Raw genomic sequence first — 21,711 nt, 5'->3', positions numbered from 1 at the left:
AACAAAGTTAAATGATTTTTCCAGGGTCACATAGCTAGTTAATGTCTGAGGCCAGATTTAAATTCATGAAGATGAATCTTCCTAACTCTAAGCCCAGTGCTCTATCCACTCTACCATCTAGCTGCCTAAAATACCAAATGAATAAAACATTTGAGAATAAATCTACCCAAACACACTCAACATTTGTATATATTCAATTACAACATGCAATGTTTTGATAAAACTAAAAACATTAATTACTTAATATTAGCAATAGAGGCAACTTACAAAAGATAAAATAGATAATTTTAATTATATGAAACTGGAAAGCTTTTGTACAAACAAAATTAAAACACTTAGTATAAAGAGGAAAGCCCAGATTTTTCTTTGGGGAGTTATTTTTCCTGTTTTACTCCTTTGTGATTCTGTGACAAATATTTTTCTTTTTCTGTTTTTCTTTTCCCTAGACAAAAATAATATACTCCCTAATAGAATTTTATATTTCTTCAAATTTATTTCTTGCTCTTTCAATATTTTCTTAAGTTAAAATTGTACCTTTTGTGATTGTTTTTGCCAAAAAATATTTTTCTAAAAAAACACTGTTGCTGCTGCCAAAAATTTGAGTTAAAAAATTGAGTTGAGCAAGCAGAATGTTGAGTCTAAAACTAGCAATTTAAACCAATACCATAACAGGCCATCTACTGAGGCTACCAGTATTTTATCTGTGTCTTTATCATATATATAAGCCTTTATCTGTGTCTCTTCTTCCACTCTTCCTAAATTGATAATCCTACCTGTGAAATGCTTAGACCATTTTTAATACATCAATTTCTATTTAAAACTACAATTCACATTTATATAATGTTTAAAGTTTAAAAAAACACAGTTCCTGAGATAAGATCACTATTTTGCAGATAAGAAAACTTAGGTTTAAGGATATTAAGTGACCTCTCCAGGATTGTATAAGTAGTAAATATCAGAATCATTGGTCTTTCCAGCCTCTTGGGCTAGCACTTACTACATTCATTCTGTTGTGTATTTTTTTTTCTCTAACTACAGGCTCACAGATGATAAGCAAAATAGCCAAACCATAAAGAAAGATAGGTTTATTATGAGAGAGCTGGTTCCATAATAAAGCTGGACCCCTGGTCATGACCAGAGGATCCCAAGCAGTGAGAGACTTTCTTTTGTACCCCAAAGAATTAGGCAACTTCTACTACAAAAACAGTGCAGGTCAGTGACAAAAAAGAGAGAGAGAGATGTGAATTGGTTGAAGTAATCAGGAATTACTTCTTGGTTGAAGTCATTTGACCATGATTTAAGAATCACTTGATGGAAAGGTTGAGAGGAGTGATGCCTGGGCTAAGAGTGAGTTGTGATGAGTGGTACCAGGTTCTGAACTAAAGGTCACAAGTTAGGGTGGCTGATAGAGCAACTTTGAAAGGTGGGACTGACCTTAAGCCCTATGCAAAAGAAGTTATTTCCTTAATCCAAAACTTTTATACTTATACCACAATATTCACAAAAGTCTGCTAAAATCATGACATGCTAACTATCCTAGAATTACAATTATTATTATCTCAAGACTACTGATAACATTAAAATCTAATCTTCATGTAAGAGGATAAAGGGATTATTTTCTCATAATTCCATGTTTTCACATTTGGGGAGATCAAGTAGTTATTGGTGGTTCTTTCGAGGCATAGATGAAATTGTAAATCTTGAAATCTCTCAGACTTGTGAATGTTAAAAATTTCCTCATTGGGGAATTCTTAATTGGAATAAATTCCCTACTGAGAAACATTCCCCATTTTGATGTGAGAACTCGCCAGGATCAGAAATGGGAGGACCTCTTCTCCACCCGTACTTAAGACTGCTTTAGGAGAGAAAACACCTTGCTAAACAATGAAAGTACTTGGACCCATGCTTATAATAAGGCAAGGAGTTCTTTGAGCCAGGCCTGTTTTTAGAATTGATACAATGGGATGCTAGGTACCTAAAAGGGTCGAGCAAGTTTTCTCTTGATGAGATTAGTTGGCTCAGCTGTGTTTTCTCTCGTTCAGACTTACTGAAGAGATTGGTTGATTTAGCAGGAATTTAGATGGGCAGTCCTTTGGAAAGTGTCTACAGTGATTGGTAGATGTAGGGACTTAGGGGAGATGACATGGGAGAAAAACCCCTATATAAGAAAAAGCAGAATCACTTGAGGAGAGAGATATCCTTTTGGAGAATTCCTTTTGGAGGATCTCTGATGAGGATCTCTTAGGAAGAATCTCTTGAGAGAAGCTCTGGAGAAGGGAAGCTCTTGGAGGACAATCTCTAAGGAGGTCTCCCTGGAGCTCTCTCTGGTGAAGTCAGCTAAGATGGAGCTGGCCTGGTGTCACTAGAATCCTTGTTTAGGCAGACCTTGTGGTGAGTGTTAAAAGACTGACTGACTGATTCTCTCTCTTAAGACTCAGGTGTAGGCCATATTGGCTTGAGGCCCTTCATAATTATTCCTTTCCTACTCTTTCTCTCTTTCTTTAATTCCTAATTATATTATTAATTAAAAATCTCTATAAAACCCAGTTGACTTGGGTATTTGAATAATTGGGAATATTTCCCTGGCGACCACCTTATATTTGATTTAAAAACCAAGACACTGTAGTGAAACATATTTTCTGAGGTCAAATTTACTCACCCTCTCTTATATCTATCACAATTTATATCTTCCACCATTTTAACTCACTACAGTTTAAGACCTCAACCATTTTAAATTTCACAAAATTAATAGATGATTTGGGGCCAATTTTAATGAATGAGAATGCTACTATTACAAGTACTAACAAATGAATTCAAAGAACCAAGGGTTGAGCAATTGTTCTGGGTATATATGGTCCCTTCAAAATCAGATTGTTTCATTGCTAGGGCACTTGAAGTATATACTGAGGTTAGTTGTAGATAGAATATTTTACTATGATTATATAAAGAAATTAAGTCTTTTTAAATATCAACATTGCATGTTTTTAAAATGAAATATTTATTTTCTATATATAGAACATTAACTATTTTAGTCATATGAAATTTGGAAAAGGGAATATTAGTGTCCTTGATATATGGATATTTTGGTCTTTGGAGTAGACACAGTCATAGTCATTGACCAAAAATCATTCTTTTCACAGCAAATCCTGAATCCATTTTTATGTGACTTTGTTATTTTATGTCTGAAAATAGAAGAACCCTAGCCCATGTTTTTCTTTGGCTTTATATGTCTGGGGTGAAGAAGGGCTCCTGGTACCCACTGCTCAAATAGAGAGGGAAAAAGAGGAAGATCCATGGTTATATAACTGATGATATCTAAGTAAAAAATTACCAATCTTGTAGAGAATATTAGGTGTTAGACATGGGCTATATTAGCTGACCTTTGCAGGTCTATAAATCTTTTAGCTGTCTCTGTATTCTCATTAAGTGTTTATTTCACATAAAAAGACAGTTTGTTTTGAATGGAAATTCATATGTAAATGACAGGTTGGGCACACAGCTTTCCACAAAATGATAACTCTTTTTTTGCTAAATTAAAAAAAAACTATATCTTACAAGCAAAATAATTAAAGGATAATTAGAAAAAGTAATATATTGGCAATGGCATACACATTACGGTATCTTTGGTCCAATCATTATTTAAGTTAAATTCAAGTAGTACATTTTCACAGAAATCAGGAGGCAGCAATCCTTTCAATAAAATTCCTTTAGGTGTGATCCATTTTCTATAATTGATTCTTTACTCTGTCAAGGACTAGTGTCATAAACATAAAGGAATTAATTAGTATAGCACACTTTCTCATAACCTTTAATATAACAAATGCATATTATGAAAATAATATGTCTCTATCTAAACTCTGATAATAAATTATTTAAATGTGTCATCCTTGTCATTTTAAATTTGAATTGTTGAATTCAAGAGAAAATAAGATTAATTTATTTAAATATCTGACAGCTTTTTTACATAAAAAATTCTCAATATATGTGTTCTTGGAGGATGCTTTAGTTCCAAATTTAAATTTAAATTGTATCCACTATGCTTTGATGCAATTTAAATCAAAACTCATACTTTCAGTTCCAGAACATAGCATGGAAATCACACTTGTTCCAATGTCACCCCCCTAATTTATTAATGCATGAATTATACATTTTTCCATGGTACTAGAGCTGAAAGAGGTGCTAGGGGTTTTTTAAATTTAATAATTTGCCTCTTAATCCTTTACATCCAAATTATGGATATGTAAATTTAACCCATTGAAGAAGTATATGAGGATAATTAGTACATAGATGATGTTCCCACAGCAAAACAAATTTTCTAGCTCATGTAGCAGGCTGCTAGGCTAAGTGTCAGTTGTCTTTTGCTCTATTAAAGTGACTTAAACTTTCCTTTCAGAGATATAGAAATGTAATCTGTTCCCTTTGAGATTCTGTTTCCAAGCAATGACCTTTGTATTATAAATTTAGAACTAGAAGGGATATTAGAGGTCATTTAGTCCAATGCCCTCATTTTCACAGTGAGGAAATGAGACCCAAGAGTATTTCAGTAGTTTGCTTGTGTAACACAGGTGGTAAGTAGCCAAGCTGAGAAATGGACTCAACTCCCCTGACTGTACATCAGCGCAGTTTCAGCTGTGCTATACAGAATAATAATAATTCCTGTCCTCCCAATTTTCCACGTTTCAACTAAGCTATAAGATACTATGATTAGTTATCTGTATAGAAGTTCTGTAAAGGATGTTGTCAAAACAAATACATGACCAAAAAAGATTATTTTATCATATGACAAGAATGAATGATAACTGACAGAGGCTTTGAATGGTCCAATGGTATCAAAATGACAGCAGAATGTGAGGATGTCCCCCAGCTTATTGAGTAGGATCACCACTTACTCACTTTATGTGTAGACATAGATAAAAGAGATAGATAAAAGTTGGAAAGGATAAGCAGATATAAATATTGCACATTTCAACTACTTGTCTATTGGATTCCTCAACTTTTAGGGAAAGAATTAATTTAATTTACATTGCAGGATGGAGACAACCCTGATAGATAATGATCCTATCCCACGACTATTAAATTATATCTGAAGACTTAGTTATAGTGATTGAGAAAAGTCCTAAGTCAGGCCAGAATTATACCGTTATGTATTTCTAGGAAATTTTATCTTTATAGTTGATTTATCTCCCTAAACAGCTATCTTTTTACTATGAAATGTGACTGGAAAAAGAATAACTCATTCTTAGGGAGAAAATCTTCTAGCATTTATAAAAGTAATATTTATTTCAACTTCCTTTTTAAATCCAGTAACATAAGATAAGGTAAGTTAGTGCCAGTTCCCTATATCTAGCATAGTGCTTTGCTCAAAGAATTGGCTTTGTCAAAGGTCAGTGAGAGATGTTAATCTTAATTTTCATATGATTTGTATTTGCTACTATCTCATTTTTTGCTTCAGTATGATGTATTCATTCTTCCCTGACCTCAAGGAACTTGCATTCTCTCTCTAGTACTTAGCACTGTGCCTGGCACATAGTATGCAATTAACAAATGCTTGTTGACTGACTAATAAGGGAGGGGACATGTACATAAATTAGTATACACAAATTCATATGAACTCAATTTTGATGAGAATGGACCCTAGTAGCTTGGGGATCAAGAAAGGCTAAAATGAATTTGAATGAAGGGAAGAAAAAAAATTAAGTGCCTTTTTCATGTAAAGCACTAAGGATCCAAATGGAAAAGGAGACAATCCAAATATTAAAGGAGCTCATGTTCTAATCAAGATAGCACATATGGGAAGTTTTAGCTTCCAGTCACATAGAAAGCAAAGCCCTGGTTCACCATGGGTCGATGACCCGATGGCTACCCTCACAAGGTTTGGCTGGCTTGTCGAAGCCATTGCCCGGGGTGTGGCCGCTGCCACATGCTAGCAGCTACTGGGAGTCACAAGTGAGAGCTGGGTGTCAGATGAGGGTCAGAGGCTGGAGAGCTGCCCTAGGAGGGCATGACAAGCCCTCCATATCAGAGATACTACCCCTCCCTGAGCACCCCATACATCCCATACTGTGAAGACTGCTACGGCTGAACAGATGGAAGAAACCAATAAGAAGGTTCAACAGCTGAGAGGGCGATGCAGCAAAATACTGTGGAGTACTCAGGGCATGTTGGAGCACAAAAGACAACATGGCCATCCAATACAGCTGAGAAAGTCTCCAGACGTAACAATTTTTCATGCCACTAGACCCAGGCTTCCAAAGCTGAGAGAGTGGGACTGTCACTGTGTGTCGGCTTTTCCACTTAAATCTCTTTCAGGCACAAGTATCTTTGTGCACACTCATCTATCCTAACCCCGTCCAACCTCTTCAAGACCTGCGGCAATGGGGGAGTGATGACGCAGCAGGTGGAGGTGACCACTGGCAGTTGTAGTCAAGATCCTGCATATAGGAGGCCCACGGACCAGTGGTCGCTCGGCCCTATGGGCAGCAGGGACGTTTGGCAGCATCCTGGGCGAATGAGCAGCCCTCTCTAGGACAGTACTGCTCACCCTAATCAAGGGAGGGGACTAGGAAAGGTGTCCCAAACATTGCCTGCCCTATAAACACCCGCTCAGCACACCGCGACTGGTGGGTCATCCACATTAAGCGGTCAAAATCAAAGAAAAAATATAAAGAAACTCCTACTAGGAGCATGGAACATCAGGACATTACTTGATAGAGAGAATACCCCAAGACCTGAGAGAAGAACAGCTCTAATCGGTAAAGAATTGGTGTGATATAACATCGACATCGCAGCCTTAAGCGAAACATGCTCACCAGAAGAGGGATCACTCAGCGAACCCACATCTGAATACACCTTCTCCTGGAAAGGTAGAGCCGCAAATGAAGACAGAATCCACGGTGTTGGCCTGGCCATCAAGATCAGTTTGCTCAAACAGCTGCCAGACTTGCCTGTGGGCATCAGCGAGAGGCTCATGAAGATCCGTTTGCCTCTCAGCAAAGACCGGTATGCCACAATCATCAGCGCATATGCCCCAACACTGACCAACACAGAGGAGACCATCGAGCAGTTCTACTCTGACCTGAGTGCCGTCCTGCACTCAGTGCCCACAAATGACAAGCTGATACTACTGGGAGACTTCAACTCCCGCGTTGGCCAGGACCATGAAAGATGGAAAGGAGTGCTTGGCAAACACGGCGTGGGCAAAATGAACAACAAGGCCTACTGCTACTCAGCAAATGCTCAGAGTTCGAACTCACCATCACGAACACTGTGTTCAGAATGGCGAACAAATATAAAACAACGTGGATGCACCCAAGATCAAAACAATGGCATCTCATTGACTACATCATTGTACGCCGGCAAGACATCCAGGATGTAAAGATCACCAGAGCCATTAGAGGAGCTGAATGCTGGACAGACCACCAATTGGTTAGAGTGACTCTTCAAATGCACATTGCGCCTCACCATCCAAAACGCGCCCAGACAGTTCGCACAATTTACAACGTGAGTCGTCTTGGAGATCCATCTTATTTGCAAACATTCCAGTCCTGTCTCGACAACAAGCTGTCTGCCAAGCGACCACTCACTGCAAGCTCAGCCGAGAAATGGAACCAGTTCAGAGACACAGTGAAGAAAACATCAAAGGCAGTCCTAGGCCCCAAACAACGCAACCACCAGGACTGGTTTGACGAGAACAACACTGCTATTGAAGACCTATTGAGCAAGAAGAACAAAGCCTTTTTGGAGTGGCAAAATAACCCAAACTCTGCTCCTAAAAAGGGCAGATTCAAGTCTCTCCAAGCCACAGCGCAGCGTGAGATCAGGAAGATGAAAGACCGATGGTGGGAAAAAAAGGCAGAAGAAATCCAGTGGTTTGCTGATATGAAAAACTACAAACAATTTTTCAGTGCCCTCAAGACTGTCTATGGGCCATTAAAACCCACCACCACTCCCTTGCTATCCTCTGATGGTGACACTCTCATAAAAGATATAAAAAGCATCAGCAACAGGTGGAAAGAACACTTCAGTAAGCTTCTCAACCGACCCTCTTCAGTCAACCAAAGAGCCCTTGACCAAAACCTCTCCATTGAACAACTTGAAGTCCCTCCTTCAAGAGAGGAAATCCAAAAAGCCATTAAACAAATGAGTGCAGGCAAGGAATCCAGTAAAGATGGGATCCCAACCGAGGTGTACAAGGCCTTCAATGGAAAGGCACTCCAGGCATTCCACATAGTGCTGACCAACATATGGGAAGAGGAAGACATGCCCCCAGAACTCAGAGATGCCTCCATCGTAGCCCTATACAAGAACAAAGGCTCATGAGCAGCCTGTGACAACTACAGAGGCATCTCACTACTCTCTACTGCTAGAAAGATCATTGCCCGTGTTATACTCAACAGACTCCTGTCATCTGTTTCAGAGCAGAACCTGCCTGAATCACAATATGGCTTCCGACCAGATCGCAGCACCATCGACATGGTCTTCACGGTGAGGCAAATGCAGGAAAAATGCCTTGAGCAGAACCTGAGTCTCTACATTGTCTTCATAGACCTGACAAAGGCGTTTGACACAGTGAACAGGGACGCATTGTGGGTGATCCTTAGCAAGCTTGGTTGCCCAGCAAAATTCATCAAACTGATCCAGCTCTTTCATGTCGACATGACAGGGGAAGTCCTATCTGGTCGAGAGACTTCTGATCGCTTCAATATCTCCAATGGCGTGAAACAAGGCTGTGTCCTTGCTCTGATACTATTCAACCTATTTTTCACCCAAGTATTATGACATGCTGTGATGGATCTAGACCTGGGCGTCTACATCAAATACCGACTGGATGGCTCACTATTTGACCTTCGCTGCCTGAATGCAAAAACAAAGACAACAGAGAGACTCATCCTGGAAGCTCTCTTTGCAGATGACTGTGCTCTCATGGCCCACCAAGAAAATCATCTCCAAACCATTGTGGACAGGTTCTCCATCACAACAAAACTGTTTGGCCTGACTATAAGCCTCAGCAAAACAGAGGTACTGTTCCAACCTGCACCAGGGAGGCCAACGAACCAGCTGTGTATTACAATCGACAGCACGCAGCTTTCTAACATCAACACTTTCAAGTACCTGGGCAGCACCATCGCCAACGACGGGTCCCTAGACCATGAGATTAATGCCAGGATCTAAAAGGCCAGCCAGGCACTCGGGCGGCTGCACTGCAAAGTCCTCCAACACAGCGGTGTAAGCCCTGCGATGAAGCTCAAAGTGTATAACGCAGTGGTCTCAGCTCGCTCCTGTACGGTTGTGAGACATGGACACTGTACCTGAAGCACATGAAGCAGCTGGAGCAATTCCACCAACTCTCTCTCCGGTCAATCATGAGGATCCGATGGCAGGACTGAATCACCAATCAGGAAGTCCTCGACAGAGCCAACTCCACCAGCATTGAAGTCATGGTCCTCAAAACCCAGCTATGATGGTCTGGACACGTCATCCGCATGGACCCACAGCTAATACCAAGACAGGTATTCTATGGTGAACTGTCAGCTGGACTCAGGAAACAAGGCCGACCAAAGAAAAGATTCAAGGATCAGCTAAAGTGCAGCTTGAAGTGGGCTGGCATTACACCAAAGCAACTAGAACTCGCTGCCTCTGACAGAAGCAGCTGGTGAACCCACATTCACCATGCCGCCACCACCTTTGAAGATGAACGACGTCGACGTCTTGCCGCTGTGCGGGAACGCCGACACCAGGCCACAACCGCACCTCCCATAACAACTGGCGTCCCATGCCCCATGTGCCACAAAATTTGCGCCTCAGCCTTTGGACTCCAAAGCCACATGAGGGTACACCGTAGATGAAACTGCACAAAGACAATAGTCATTCTCGATCACCAAGAGACTACCACTACTAACTAAACACATAGAGAGGCCAAGCAGATGCTGGTGCTTGTCTTTTTTTTTTTTTAACTTAGGTTTTTACATGCCAATACAATTTTTAATAGTCATTTTTTTCACATTATGTGACCCATATTCTCTTTCCCTCACACCCCAAGATTCCACATAATATGATATAAATTGTATTTGTGTTATTATACAATACATATTTCCACATTCACCACATTGTGAAAGAAGACACATTGTTTACTCTAGAGAAAAATTCATGGAGAAATAGAGTGAGAATAATACATTTCAATCTGCATTCAGATTTCATTATTTCCTTTATGGCCCTTTTCATCATGAGTCCCTTGGAGTTGTCTTGTATCCTTGCATTGCTGATAATATCTAAATCATTCATAGTTGATCTTCATACAAGGTGCTTTGTCTTAATATCATTTACACTGATAGAACCTTTCAGTGATGCCAAGGATTTTTGAGACAAAAACTTCCCAGTGGCTGTGGCCATGTCTTTAACTTTTTCAGCACATATGCCTTTTTTATTTTGTTTTTACTTCTACAGCCTCATCTAGATTAGTACAACTAAGGAATTCCATCAAATATTCACATGTAGTAAAATTTATACAATTTGAAATTATAATAATGTAAAATATGGTAAGTGATTTTAGCCTAGTAGAAATATACAATACAAATTTGAATAATTTAGAAAATGTAATGCTTTTCTGTAACTGCAAAAATGTGGGTTTCAAGACTGTGAATTGCCAAAACTGTAAAGATAATTTTTAGTATCTTGATTTAAATCAAAAATAAGTGGTCGCCATGGGAAAAATCCCCAAATATGAAAATACCCAAGTCAGCTGGGTTTTATGGAGATTTTAATTAATACAAATGAAGGAATTTAAGGGAAGGGAGGGAGAGAGAGATAAAAAGAGAAAATAATAGGAAGGGCCTATTTGGCCTAGGCCTGAGCCTTAAGAGAGACTAGTCAGTCTTTTATCACTCACCACAAGATCATCCTAAAGCAAAACTCCAGTCCTTCACTGAAATCCTCAACTCCTGAACTCAGTTCAGAGAGCCAGCTCCTCCAAACTAACTCCAAACTCCAACTAAGTTCAGAGAGCCTCCTCTGAACTCCTGACCTCCTTTGAAAGAGAATTTTCTCTTATGTCACCTCCCCTAAATTTTCACATCTACCAATCACACAGTAGACATTTTCTCCCAGGACTGTCCATTCTTAGTTCACATCTTCTTTTGTTATCACCTTCTCTGATTAGATTATATCTTCTGAGTATTTCACATCTCTTTGCTAAGCTTGACCTTTTAGTGATTAATTTTAACTTTATAGGTACTTATCAGCTTTTTGTATTAGATCTAAAATAGACCACCTAGCTTAGGGTTTTTGCTTCACTAGAAGTATGAGTTGGGGACTTTTCATTGTTCAATCAGGAATTTTACAATTTTATCTTCCCTTAAGGCACTGTCTGAGCAGGGTGGAGTAATTTTAAAGTTCTCATTATATTCCTGACTAAGTATCTCCATTGTAGAAAATGGGGAATAGCTTAATCAAATGTTCTGAAGTAGAGTCTGAGCAGTTTTAAGATTCACTTTTCTCAAAAGCATTTTATATTCATGCATTGAAAAAATATTCTGATGTTTTAAAAGTAATGCCAAGTGTCTGAATAGAAAGATGCATATTCCAAAATTGTGATTTGCTTTTCTCACTGACATCACTCATAAATGTGTATTTTGCTAGGATCAATATGTTCTCATTAATTCAAATCCATGCCACCTACAGTTACATCACTGCTAATGTATATTTATTTTCTGAAGCATTTACTAAAAATGAAAATTGAATTCAAAGAAAATTTGCCATGGGAACTGATTTGATTTGTTCTAAGTTCGCATTTTTCTCACATGTAACATTAGAAATTTGAGTTTCTTTCTCTTTGAACCCTTGCTCACAATAGGAACTGTTGTCTTTGACCTTATTAAAACATATTATAATTACTTATAGTTTGACTCAAATTTAAATATTTTCTACATTTTTAACACAGATCAGTGGCTTACTTTTGGAAGGATGCAGTTTTGATGGAAATCGACTCTCTGAAAACCAACATGACTCACCCAGTGTATCTTCAGTCCTCCCTTGTTATATGTCCTGGATTCCACAGGTACTAACTAGCTTTTTAGGAGATGTCTCTGCTATGTCCTATGATTCACATTTAAAAAAATGCAATAGTCTATACCTTGTCCAGTTTGATACATTTGACCAGATTTTAGGAAAACATTTCACCTATTGTTTTATTTTTTATTTATTTAAGGTATTATATGATTTTACTTATTATTGAAAGACTCAAATTTAACAACATTTTCTAAAGCTTCCATATAGCCTTACCAACAAAATGTTTAACAAAGATGAAGTAAAGAAGAGCTCTGGATTTGTAATCAAAAGAGACTCAATTTCATAGGATAGCTCTTTAATGTATTATCTCTATAACCATAGGCAATGGACCTGAGTTCCTTTATCTATAAAATTAGACAATTCCATTAGGTCAGCTGTTCTCAACCTCTCAATTTGTAGCAATGAGAATACATAATGCATATCAGGTATTTACATTCCAAAACATAACTGTAGCAAAATTACAGTTTTGAAGTAGCCACCAAAATAATTTTTTGGTTTGGGGTCACTGCAACATGAGGAACTGTATTGAGGGGTCATGGCATTAGAAAGTTTGAGAACCACTGCATTAGGTGATCTCCCATTTTTCTTCTAAAACCAAATCCTATTAATATACCAATTTTGCTTCCCCAGTCTTTGAAGGCTCTCATAATGAGCAGAATTTTGAAAAATAGAATATGAGAAATATTTAATATGAAGTTTTAAAAATAAGAGGTTTATATAACTTAATAGCATTATATCTAGTTGTCATATCAAATAAATTGTAAACATTTTTTTAAAGAATGTGCAGAGTAATTCAGAATTTCATATACCATTACACCTAATTACAGACAAATCTCAATGTTTATTGTACTATCAAGTTTTTGCTCCAAATCTATGCTTGGATAGGTACTGGGAACTCTAAATGAGAAAACTTCCTCAATGAAGGCAGATTAGCAACTCATTTTTGAATTACAATCTTAGACAATTGCCTGGGTCACAGAGATATTGGGTGACTAGCCCATGATCATACAAGACAGAGATAAGACATGACTTCAAGGCCAGCCCTCTGGCCACAATACCAAGCTACCTCTCCTATTTCCTAAAACCAAATAAAAAGGAATATTCCTATCAATAGAAAAGTTTGCATAATTTTCTAATTTAATCATTATTTTTAATCATTTAAAAATCTAAAACACGCAAATGGTATCTTTTATCTCTTAATCTCAAGTCTATAATGTTATTCTTACATGAAAATAGCTTCAAAGTGTTGATAGAATAACATTATTTAGTATACAAAAAGTCCAATCCTGTAGTTACAATTCAAACAAAACTAGTCAACTTTAAGAACTTTTAATTAAAAAAAAAAAAACATGGAATGCCCTGCATAAAAAATAAGCTAACATCAATTAACAAGCATCACTTGAGAAGAGGACAGATATGAAATCAACTTTAAAGAGCATAAAATACTAGGAATTTAGTACTTTGGCTTTATGTCAAATAATTTCATTTTCCTTTTCCATAGTATAAGAGACCACATGCACAAGAGGGAGCCATACATATAAAGTATCTTCTTGATTTCATTCTGGCCTTTTATTATATTTCATATGACATTTTGGCCTTATTACAACCTTCGTGACTCTAATGGCTTGCAAACTATACACAAAGGTTAATTATCAATAAAAGAGCCATGTTACATAATGCCATGTCCTTCAGGAATTTGTCTTGAACCTTATTATGTTCATTAGTGATGACCTATATGAAGAAATCAAGATTTTCTTCACCAAGTTTACAGATGATTTCAGACTTGAATGACTATTTTGGGAAACAAACATAAAATTCTTAACAGCCTTAATTAATTGAAATATCATTCCTCTTAAACACAGATGAGATTTAATGAGGACAAATGTAAGTTTGCATGGTTTTGGGAAAAGACCCACAAAGTGAAAAATAAAATTAAGAATTTCTCATTAGGTAGAAGAAAAATACGTGCTGCTAACAAACCCTTTGATACAAATGGAAGATGAATTAGCCATATACAGTACTATGTTTATGAATAAAGCTTTTATTTTAGTAGATTATATAAAAAATAATGACATAATAGTTCTGGGAATAATTCTTCCACTCTGTTTTCTGTCCAATGTTGTCACTAAATTTTAAATTCACTAAATGGGAGATAGTTCAGGGAACTAAAAATGTTTAAAGATTTTAAAAGAGATTCTATGAGTAAAGTGGTTTAAAACTTTAACCTAGAGCAGAAATGGCTAAAAGTAACTTGATTTCTCTTTCCAAACATAAGAAGGATTTTTATCAGATCAGCGCCATACCTAAACAAAACTTCATACTGAGGACTTAATACCTTGTCTCAAAGTTCTTTTTCTTCTGTACTGTGATTTTCCCCTCTGAAAAACCAGTTCTTTCAGACTGCCCATCTATCCAGTCTAGAAAGAAAGAATCTTACCAACTTGCTGTTTACTTAGTTTCTACTACCTGCTAAAATATTTACATTTTAAAAGAAGAATCCTAACAAGGACAATTACCCTTTGAAAAATATTTGTAATAGCTGTATTTTAACAGCCAATTAAAATTATTTTGCATCTATATATGTTTAAATAAATAAATGCATTAGATGCTATAGCTGTTCTATTGCTTTAAATCCATGCAAGTTCCCATATCTATTCACTTCTTTTCTGTGATCACAGCTTTGTTCATCTGCCTTTTTTTTTTAACTTTGCATCCTCTCATCAAGTTCTTTCCATATTTCTTTAAATTCCTCATAGGTGTCTATCTCAATTGTTATACTATTCAATTATCTCACAATTTGTTTGACCTTGGTTCTACTATTGGACCCTTGACTGCTTCTATTCTTATTTTCTACATTATTATTTTATAATTGTCATTATATAGGTTATAGGTAGCTTAATTGATGGTTTCTGTTATTAATGTAAATGAAAGATTTTTATGGTGTTTTCTTTATCTTTATTGTTAATAATGATTTTTACAGGTTAACCTTGTCTCTTGTGGCTCATCTCAATTTTTGTTTGAATTAATTTTCTGGTTAATACAATTTTATTATTTTTAGGCATATTGATGCTCTCTTTATTGTCAAATCTAATGTCCTCCTCACAATTCTCATCCTCTTAATCTCTCTGAAGTACTTGACAGTGTAGTTTTTCTTTCTATTCCCAAATATTCTGTCCTGTCTGGGTTTTTGTGACAGTGTTCTGTCTTGATTCCTTTCTTACCTGTCTGACCTCAGTCTCATTTGCTCTTTCCTGGGCACTTTTATCTTTCAGTATCCTCTCTTGTTTGGTGACCTTATCATTTTTTACATTGATGATTTACTTATCCAGGCCTACCTCCTGAAATCCAGGCTATTACTCTCTATTGTTTATTAAACATTTCCACCAGTATGGTCCATAAATACTTCTAACTTATGTACAAAACTAAATTCATCATCTTTACCACTTGAAAACTGAGATCCATACTCATTCAGCTGAAACCGTTCTTTTCAAACTAATCATTGTTCTCTTAACTGTCAAACTCAATGGTCTTTTCTCAATTTTTATATTTCTTGATCTTTATTATAGCCTTTTACATTACTGATCACCTCCTTCTCCTGGGTATTCTGCCCTACCCCGGCTTCCATGTCTTTGATTTCTTGGTTTTCCTTCTATTTCTTTTTATATCTGTTTCTTTTCCTGTTCATATAAACTACATCTGAGTATCTAAGAATCTGCCGTAGACTTTTTTCTCTTCTATATTCTCTGTTAGTGATCTCATCAACTCCTCTGGGTCCAGTAATCTCTATACAGATTACTTCCAAATCCATATGCTCCTCTCTCTCTTGAACGTAAGTCTCACATCACCATCAGCCTGTTGAACATGTCTCAGATTTCCTGTAGACATTTCAAATTCAGCCTCATCAACAAAACTCATTATTTTTCTCCAAACCATACCTTGTACAAACTCCCCTTTTTATAATGAAGGAAATATCATCCATTCAAGTACACAAGAGCACAAGAGTTGCCTTCAATCCTTATCTCCATTGTTCCCATAGCCCAACAGTTGCTAAGTTTTGTTAATTCTACCTCCACATCTCTCGTGTTTGTTTTTTCACCTTATATGTCCACCACCCTAGTTAAGGCAGCTTCTTTTCCCCCTCTAGCTTGGACCACTGAAAAAAAACCTTTTGATCAGCCCCCCGTGTCAAATCTCTCCCCTTCTAATCCTTCACTTAATCATCACTTATTCTCCTTTCTGGTAAAATTGACCTAATAATTGTTCCTCATACACTGGATTTCATATTCCTCATGCCTTTGGACAGGTAAAATCCCATATATGGAACATATTCTTACCATTTGGAATTTTTATATCCTTTAAAAGTAAAGGTCAAGTGCTATTTCCTGCTAGAAATCTATATTGTTCTCTTCTCTCAAGAAATGCCCATGCTTCAAAGTCAAGGACCATGTCCTTTATGTCTTTGTGTCCATACATCCTAGCCTTGAACTCAGGAGCACTTTAACTTTTTTTTTTAATTGAATAGCAAAACCAAAACTTGAACCTAGGTCCTCTGTGACTACTGATGGAGTACTTCTTCTAATACTGCACTCTGGGTTCTTAGATTCATATAATAAAATTATTCTGCTTTCAGTGATTTAAAATTTTAGCTTTTATGAGATTTTTAATCATTCAAAACAGTGAAAACACTTAAATCTTATCTACCCAGGAAACACCAAGTAGATGAAAAATATGTATTGTTCAAAGAATGGTATGTGGCTGGATAATTGTCTTTTAATCTAAACAGACACTTATATCTGTAATAGATGATGTTTGATGGATACTAGATAACTAATGGATCAGACAGTTATCTTCTTTTGCCTACCCTCCTCCATCTAAATCCCCCTTCCTCTCCTCTTCCAAAATCCCTTCCTTCCTTCTTCTTCCCTTCAATTTCCCCTTCTCCCTGCAACTTCCTTCTAAGTCACTCAGGGTGAGCTAGCATGTTTCAGAGGAAATACTCCTTTCGCTTCTTTGTCTCAAGTAAGAGTTTATTGGGGAAAAAAGGAAAGATAGAGGATAAGGTAAGAGGGATAGGGTTTTCCCCTATTATCTACAATGAGTCTTATGTTGGAGGATATTGAGAGAAATGGCAATTCAGTCACTAGCATGAAACAGAGCCAGTCAGAGAGAGATATAGGGACTTCTATCCTTTTTCTTCTGCCTTCAAATCAGCCAGGCCACCTCCAGCTTGATTATTCCAAGTCCCAGAGATAAACCCAGCTTCTTCCATCAGTCAGCCAGAAAGCCCAAAGCCTTCAAATCCAGTCAAGCAGTTGGCTCTTGCCTTCAACTGTTTCCCAGTCACATTCCAAATGGAATCTTCCTTTGACAGACAGATGACCCATCTCCAGCTTCTGTCCTTTGTATGCATGCCTCTTCCACATATCTTAAACAGATCCAGTGGCCAGAATTGAATAGGACAGTTAGTGCCTGATTTAGAACAAGCTAAGTAAGTTATTATAGTTTAAGTAATTCAATTAAGGGGTAGGAATAGGAATTAGACTTGTGATTTTATTAGTATAAGAAACTTCCAAGTGAGAAAATTCCTGCAAACTTAGGTAGTCACCATCTCTATCACTTGTGCTAAAAGGTTAAGTAACTTGTCCAAGGTTATATAAACAGAAGTTGATAGATAAATAATAGATGAGATAGCTAGATAAAAAGGAAGATAATTTACCAATTATCATTAATTAATTTTTAATAATTAAGGAGCATTAATATGGCAGGCACAGTGTTAAGTCTAACGATACAAATACAAGACCAGATAAGTCACTATCTTCCAAGGACTAATTTTCTAGTCCAAGAAGACAAAATTAAAAAACAAAACAAAACAAAAACAGAACTGGAAAAGAAAGTTGAGAGGGAAGGGTATTTGCTTAATTCAGTGCATCTGGTAAGAAGGAAAGAAAGTCTGCTCTAGGTATAAGGAAGGTGAAACATGACCATATTCCATCCTAAAATGGTGATCTCAGAGGAAGGGATTGATCCAAGTCTTTCTGTCACTGAAACCAGTTCTTTATCCACTCTGTCATATCCCTTCTACTCACATTATGATGATACTTATGTTACAAAGAGAAATCTAAATATGTTAGAGATTATATTATGAGCCTCTAAACCATAACATCGATTAGGGCCTTACACTAAATGTTATGATTTTACAGAATCACAAAATTTGAAAGTTGAAAGAAATTTCAGGAAGATTCTAGATCAACCCATATAAAATACTTCATGAGAGAGAGATTACTGAATAAACAAAGAACATTTTTTGAAGAATATAGCAATTGAGCTGAACCTTGAAGAATGAGTAGAAGTTGGATAGGTAGAGAAAAAAGTTGAAGGAAATATAGCTTTTATAAGGAGACAAGAACTAGGGTGTCATGTCATGGGGCTCAGAAATATTCATATGGCTGAAGTAGAGTGTTTTTGTTTGAATAATGATTGAAAATTTTTGTTTGTCCCAGATTATGAATACTATTGAAAATTCAAGTCAGGTTAAGAAATTTGAACCTTATCTTATAATTAATGGAGAAGGAACAAATGATACAGAGTAGGGGAGTGGGCTGATGAAATTCAGGCTCCTTGAATAGAATGTAAGGGGTGAGTACAGGAAATGTTTTCAATGTTTTTGTGTCCCTTATGACTTGTACATAATATATGCATGGTAAATGCTTGTTGAATGGATGAATGAATAAGTAAAGTGATAAGATTCATCCTGACCCAGTGTCAAGCACTGGGTCATGCTTTGTACACTGGGAGCTTTTAAAACACGTGTTAGTCACATTGAGTGCTTGCAGAGATTAACTTGGTAGCAATATGTATAGTAGGATGAATTAGAGGTAAATTTGAACAGAAGTAGGAATCATTTCCGAAATTATTTAAATAGAAGTAGGAATCATTTCAGAACGGAGGATTCAAGGGTCAGAATAAGAAATCTGGCACTATTTTACCTAGGCAGACTCACAGTATTAGGCAAAGATCAGGTCTGACTATGAAAAAGAAAGTCAAGGGTCATCTATTTTAGGGACAGGCTAGTAGAAACATGATTCAAGGAGTATATTCAAAAGTAGTTTGAGATCAGAGGATTTAGAACTTGAAGGAAATTTTGAAATCATTTAGTCTAGACTTTTCATTTTATAGCTGAGGAAACTACAGATTTAGGGGAAACTTAGAAAACTTTCAATAACTTATAATTCCTCAGAGAAGAAGTGATTGGTAATTGCTATTATAGGTAAGGTATATAGGCCAAATTTTGGTGGGTAGAGGACTGTGGTGGCAAAAAGTCAAGCAAGCTATAGCAGGCAACAATTAAGATATTGAAAAATCAAGGCTATAATAGAAATCAAGAGGCCGTTGCAATCAGTAGAAGTCTGAACTAAGGTGATGACAATAGGGATAAAAAAACAACTATAAAGGATGAAATGAAAGAAACATCCAGGGGACTTCTTGGCTGAATGAAAATTTTTGGTGAAGTTCCAAGGTCGATTCCAAAGTTTTGAGTTTAATAACTGGTCCAAAATGGTAATATTTAACTATTTGTGAGGCATTTCAATAGCCTAAGACCCCACCAAGGACCTCAGATTCTTGGGAAATCTGATCTTTCATAAAACTGACTCAGGGGAACCTTTCTTTTTGGCCTAGAGATTCCCGTCTGTTATAATGTGAATCTCACAAACCCCTAAACCCTGAGTAAATGTACTAATAAACCCTAGACATTTTTGGTTCCTGGAGTGGTGAGACTCCAGGGGTTCCAAAAGTTGCTAATTTTCTGCATCCATTGCCCTAGTTCTGGATCTCCTGGCATATGTACCAATTCTCTCTTTCTTTTTACTCCCATCAATAGAATCACAGATTAATGACTATTTTTTAAGAACAGTCAAATCTATATAAATAATCCTGTTATTGTTGACCATTCATCTCTCCAGATTGTCCATAAGGATAGCATTAGAAACTCTGTCTTTATTAAAATCTTGGTATATAGTATTTTCATGATCCATCAGTCTAATAACACTGTCAATGAAGAATATGAGGTTAGTCTGGAATAATTTAATGTCACAGGAACACACATTAGGAGCTGGAAGGGACCTCAAGGTTACCTAGCTCAATCCTTTAATTTTATTAATGAGGAAAATAAGACTGATGGGGGACTTTTCCCATGGTCACATAGGTAGCAATCATCAAAAGTAGAGGTTGAAGTTCTTCTCACTCCAGAGTCACTATCATTTCCAGTGTGCTGTGCTACCTTGCTGATTATTTGTAACCACCATTTTCTTTCCTGGGTATTCACTAATCATCCTCTTAATATGTTTGAGAGTTTTACCAGTAAAGCACAATGACCTTGTGCTTGCAGACTCCATTCTCTTCCCTTTTTGTAATATTTGACCTTTAATCCTGAAGTACTTTTTCCACTCCCCAGGATCTTTCAGTAACCAATGATTGGCTTAGCAACCATAGCTACAAATTTCTTCTAGTACTTTTAATATATAAAGTCATCTAAATCTGGTGATCTGAAATCATCAAAGAATACTACTACTAATAATAGCTAACATTTATATAGTGCCTGTTATGGACCAGGCATTGTACTAGATGCTTTGATCCTCACAACCCTGGAACATGAATGCTATTACAGTCCCCTATTTTTCAGTTGAGGAAAGATGAGGCAGGCAGAGGTTATGTGACTCATCAAGAGTCACACAGCTAATAAATTTTCAAGGTCTCATTTTAACTCGGATCTTCCTGAATCTAAGCCCAGCTGTACTACCTAGCTATCCACTGGCTACCTGGATGCCTTCATGCTGGCTCTCTACTTAACTTGGATTTCTGATCTCAGCCATTTGTGTTCTGTCCTATCAGGCACAAAAAATTGATATATCAAATTTGTATTAATATTTTCCCCCAAATTCTTCTCTCTCCCTAATGTACCTATGTCCATCCTTTCTGTCTTATTACTCAAGTTCTCAGCCTTGGAGTGATCCTTTTACACCTAACTATCCTTAACCCTCAATATGCATAGATATGTAACTCATATGATACTTAATATTGACAGGTATTATATTGTGTATACAGTATTTTCCTGAAAATGCTCATGGACAACTAATTCTACACTGTGTCACCACTGTGGTCCCTAGGCTATAATTTTCCAAGATTACACTATGTATAGCTACTTCATTGTTGTGCTGTGCTACTGAGAGTTAATATTCTATTATGTAAAAAGTTAAAGGAAATATATCTTTACAAAAAGATATTCAAAAACAGCTAGAGGATCCAGGCAGAACAAAGTGTTTCAAAATATTTGTTGTTGGCATGTCATTTATTTCCTGTTTTGAGATATTTATTTTCCCTTGTTGAATTACTAAATTATGCCCATTAAAATGTGCATTAAAGTTGTGATTTGCTAACATCTCCTTTTGTAATAGAAACAGTTCTTTTTAGTTTGAGTCATGAGAATTCAGAAAACATATATTGGATAAATCATGGGAGGCTTTGTGCATATGGGAGGAATTTTCAACAATTTACTTTCACATATTACTTATTACAATGAAATTAAGCTGAAATTTCATTTTTGGTTTTCTTTTTTTTAATGATGGTAGGATAATAGACCATTATTTCCTA

General features: G+C 36.6%; 1 protein-coding gene across 2 annotated transcripts in view; it reads left to right on the top strand.

Moving 5' to 3' along the window:
• DYNC2H1 (dynein cytoplasmic 2 heavy chain 1) overlaps positions 1-21,711 on the top strand; it is a 453,597-nt gene that overhangs the window by 423,038 nt on the left and 8,848 nt on the right. For both annotated transcript variants that reach the window (XM_056794452.1, XM_016433898.2), the window contains exon 88: positions 11,936-12,052. In XM_056794452.1, coding sequence (XP_056650430.1) covers positions 11,936-12,052 — 117 coding nt within the window. The remainder of the gene's footprint in view (positions 1-11,935; positions 12,053-21,711) is intronic.

The sequence above is a fragment of the Monodelphis domestica genome, chromosome 4, assembly GCF_027887165.1.
Source record: "Monodelphis domestica isolate mMonDom1 chromosome 4, mMonDom1.pri, whole genome shotgun sequence".
Lineage (NCBI taxonomy): Eukaryota > Metazoa > Chordata > Mammalia > Didelphimorphia > Didelphidae > Monodelphis > Monodelphis domestica.
This window is presented reverse-complemented; position numbering and strand designations above follow the sequence as displayed.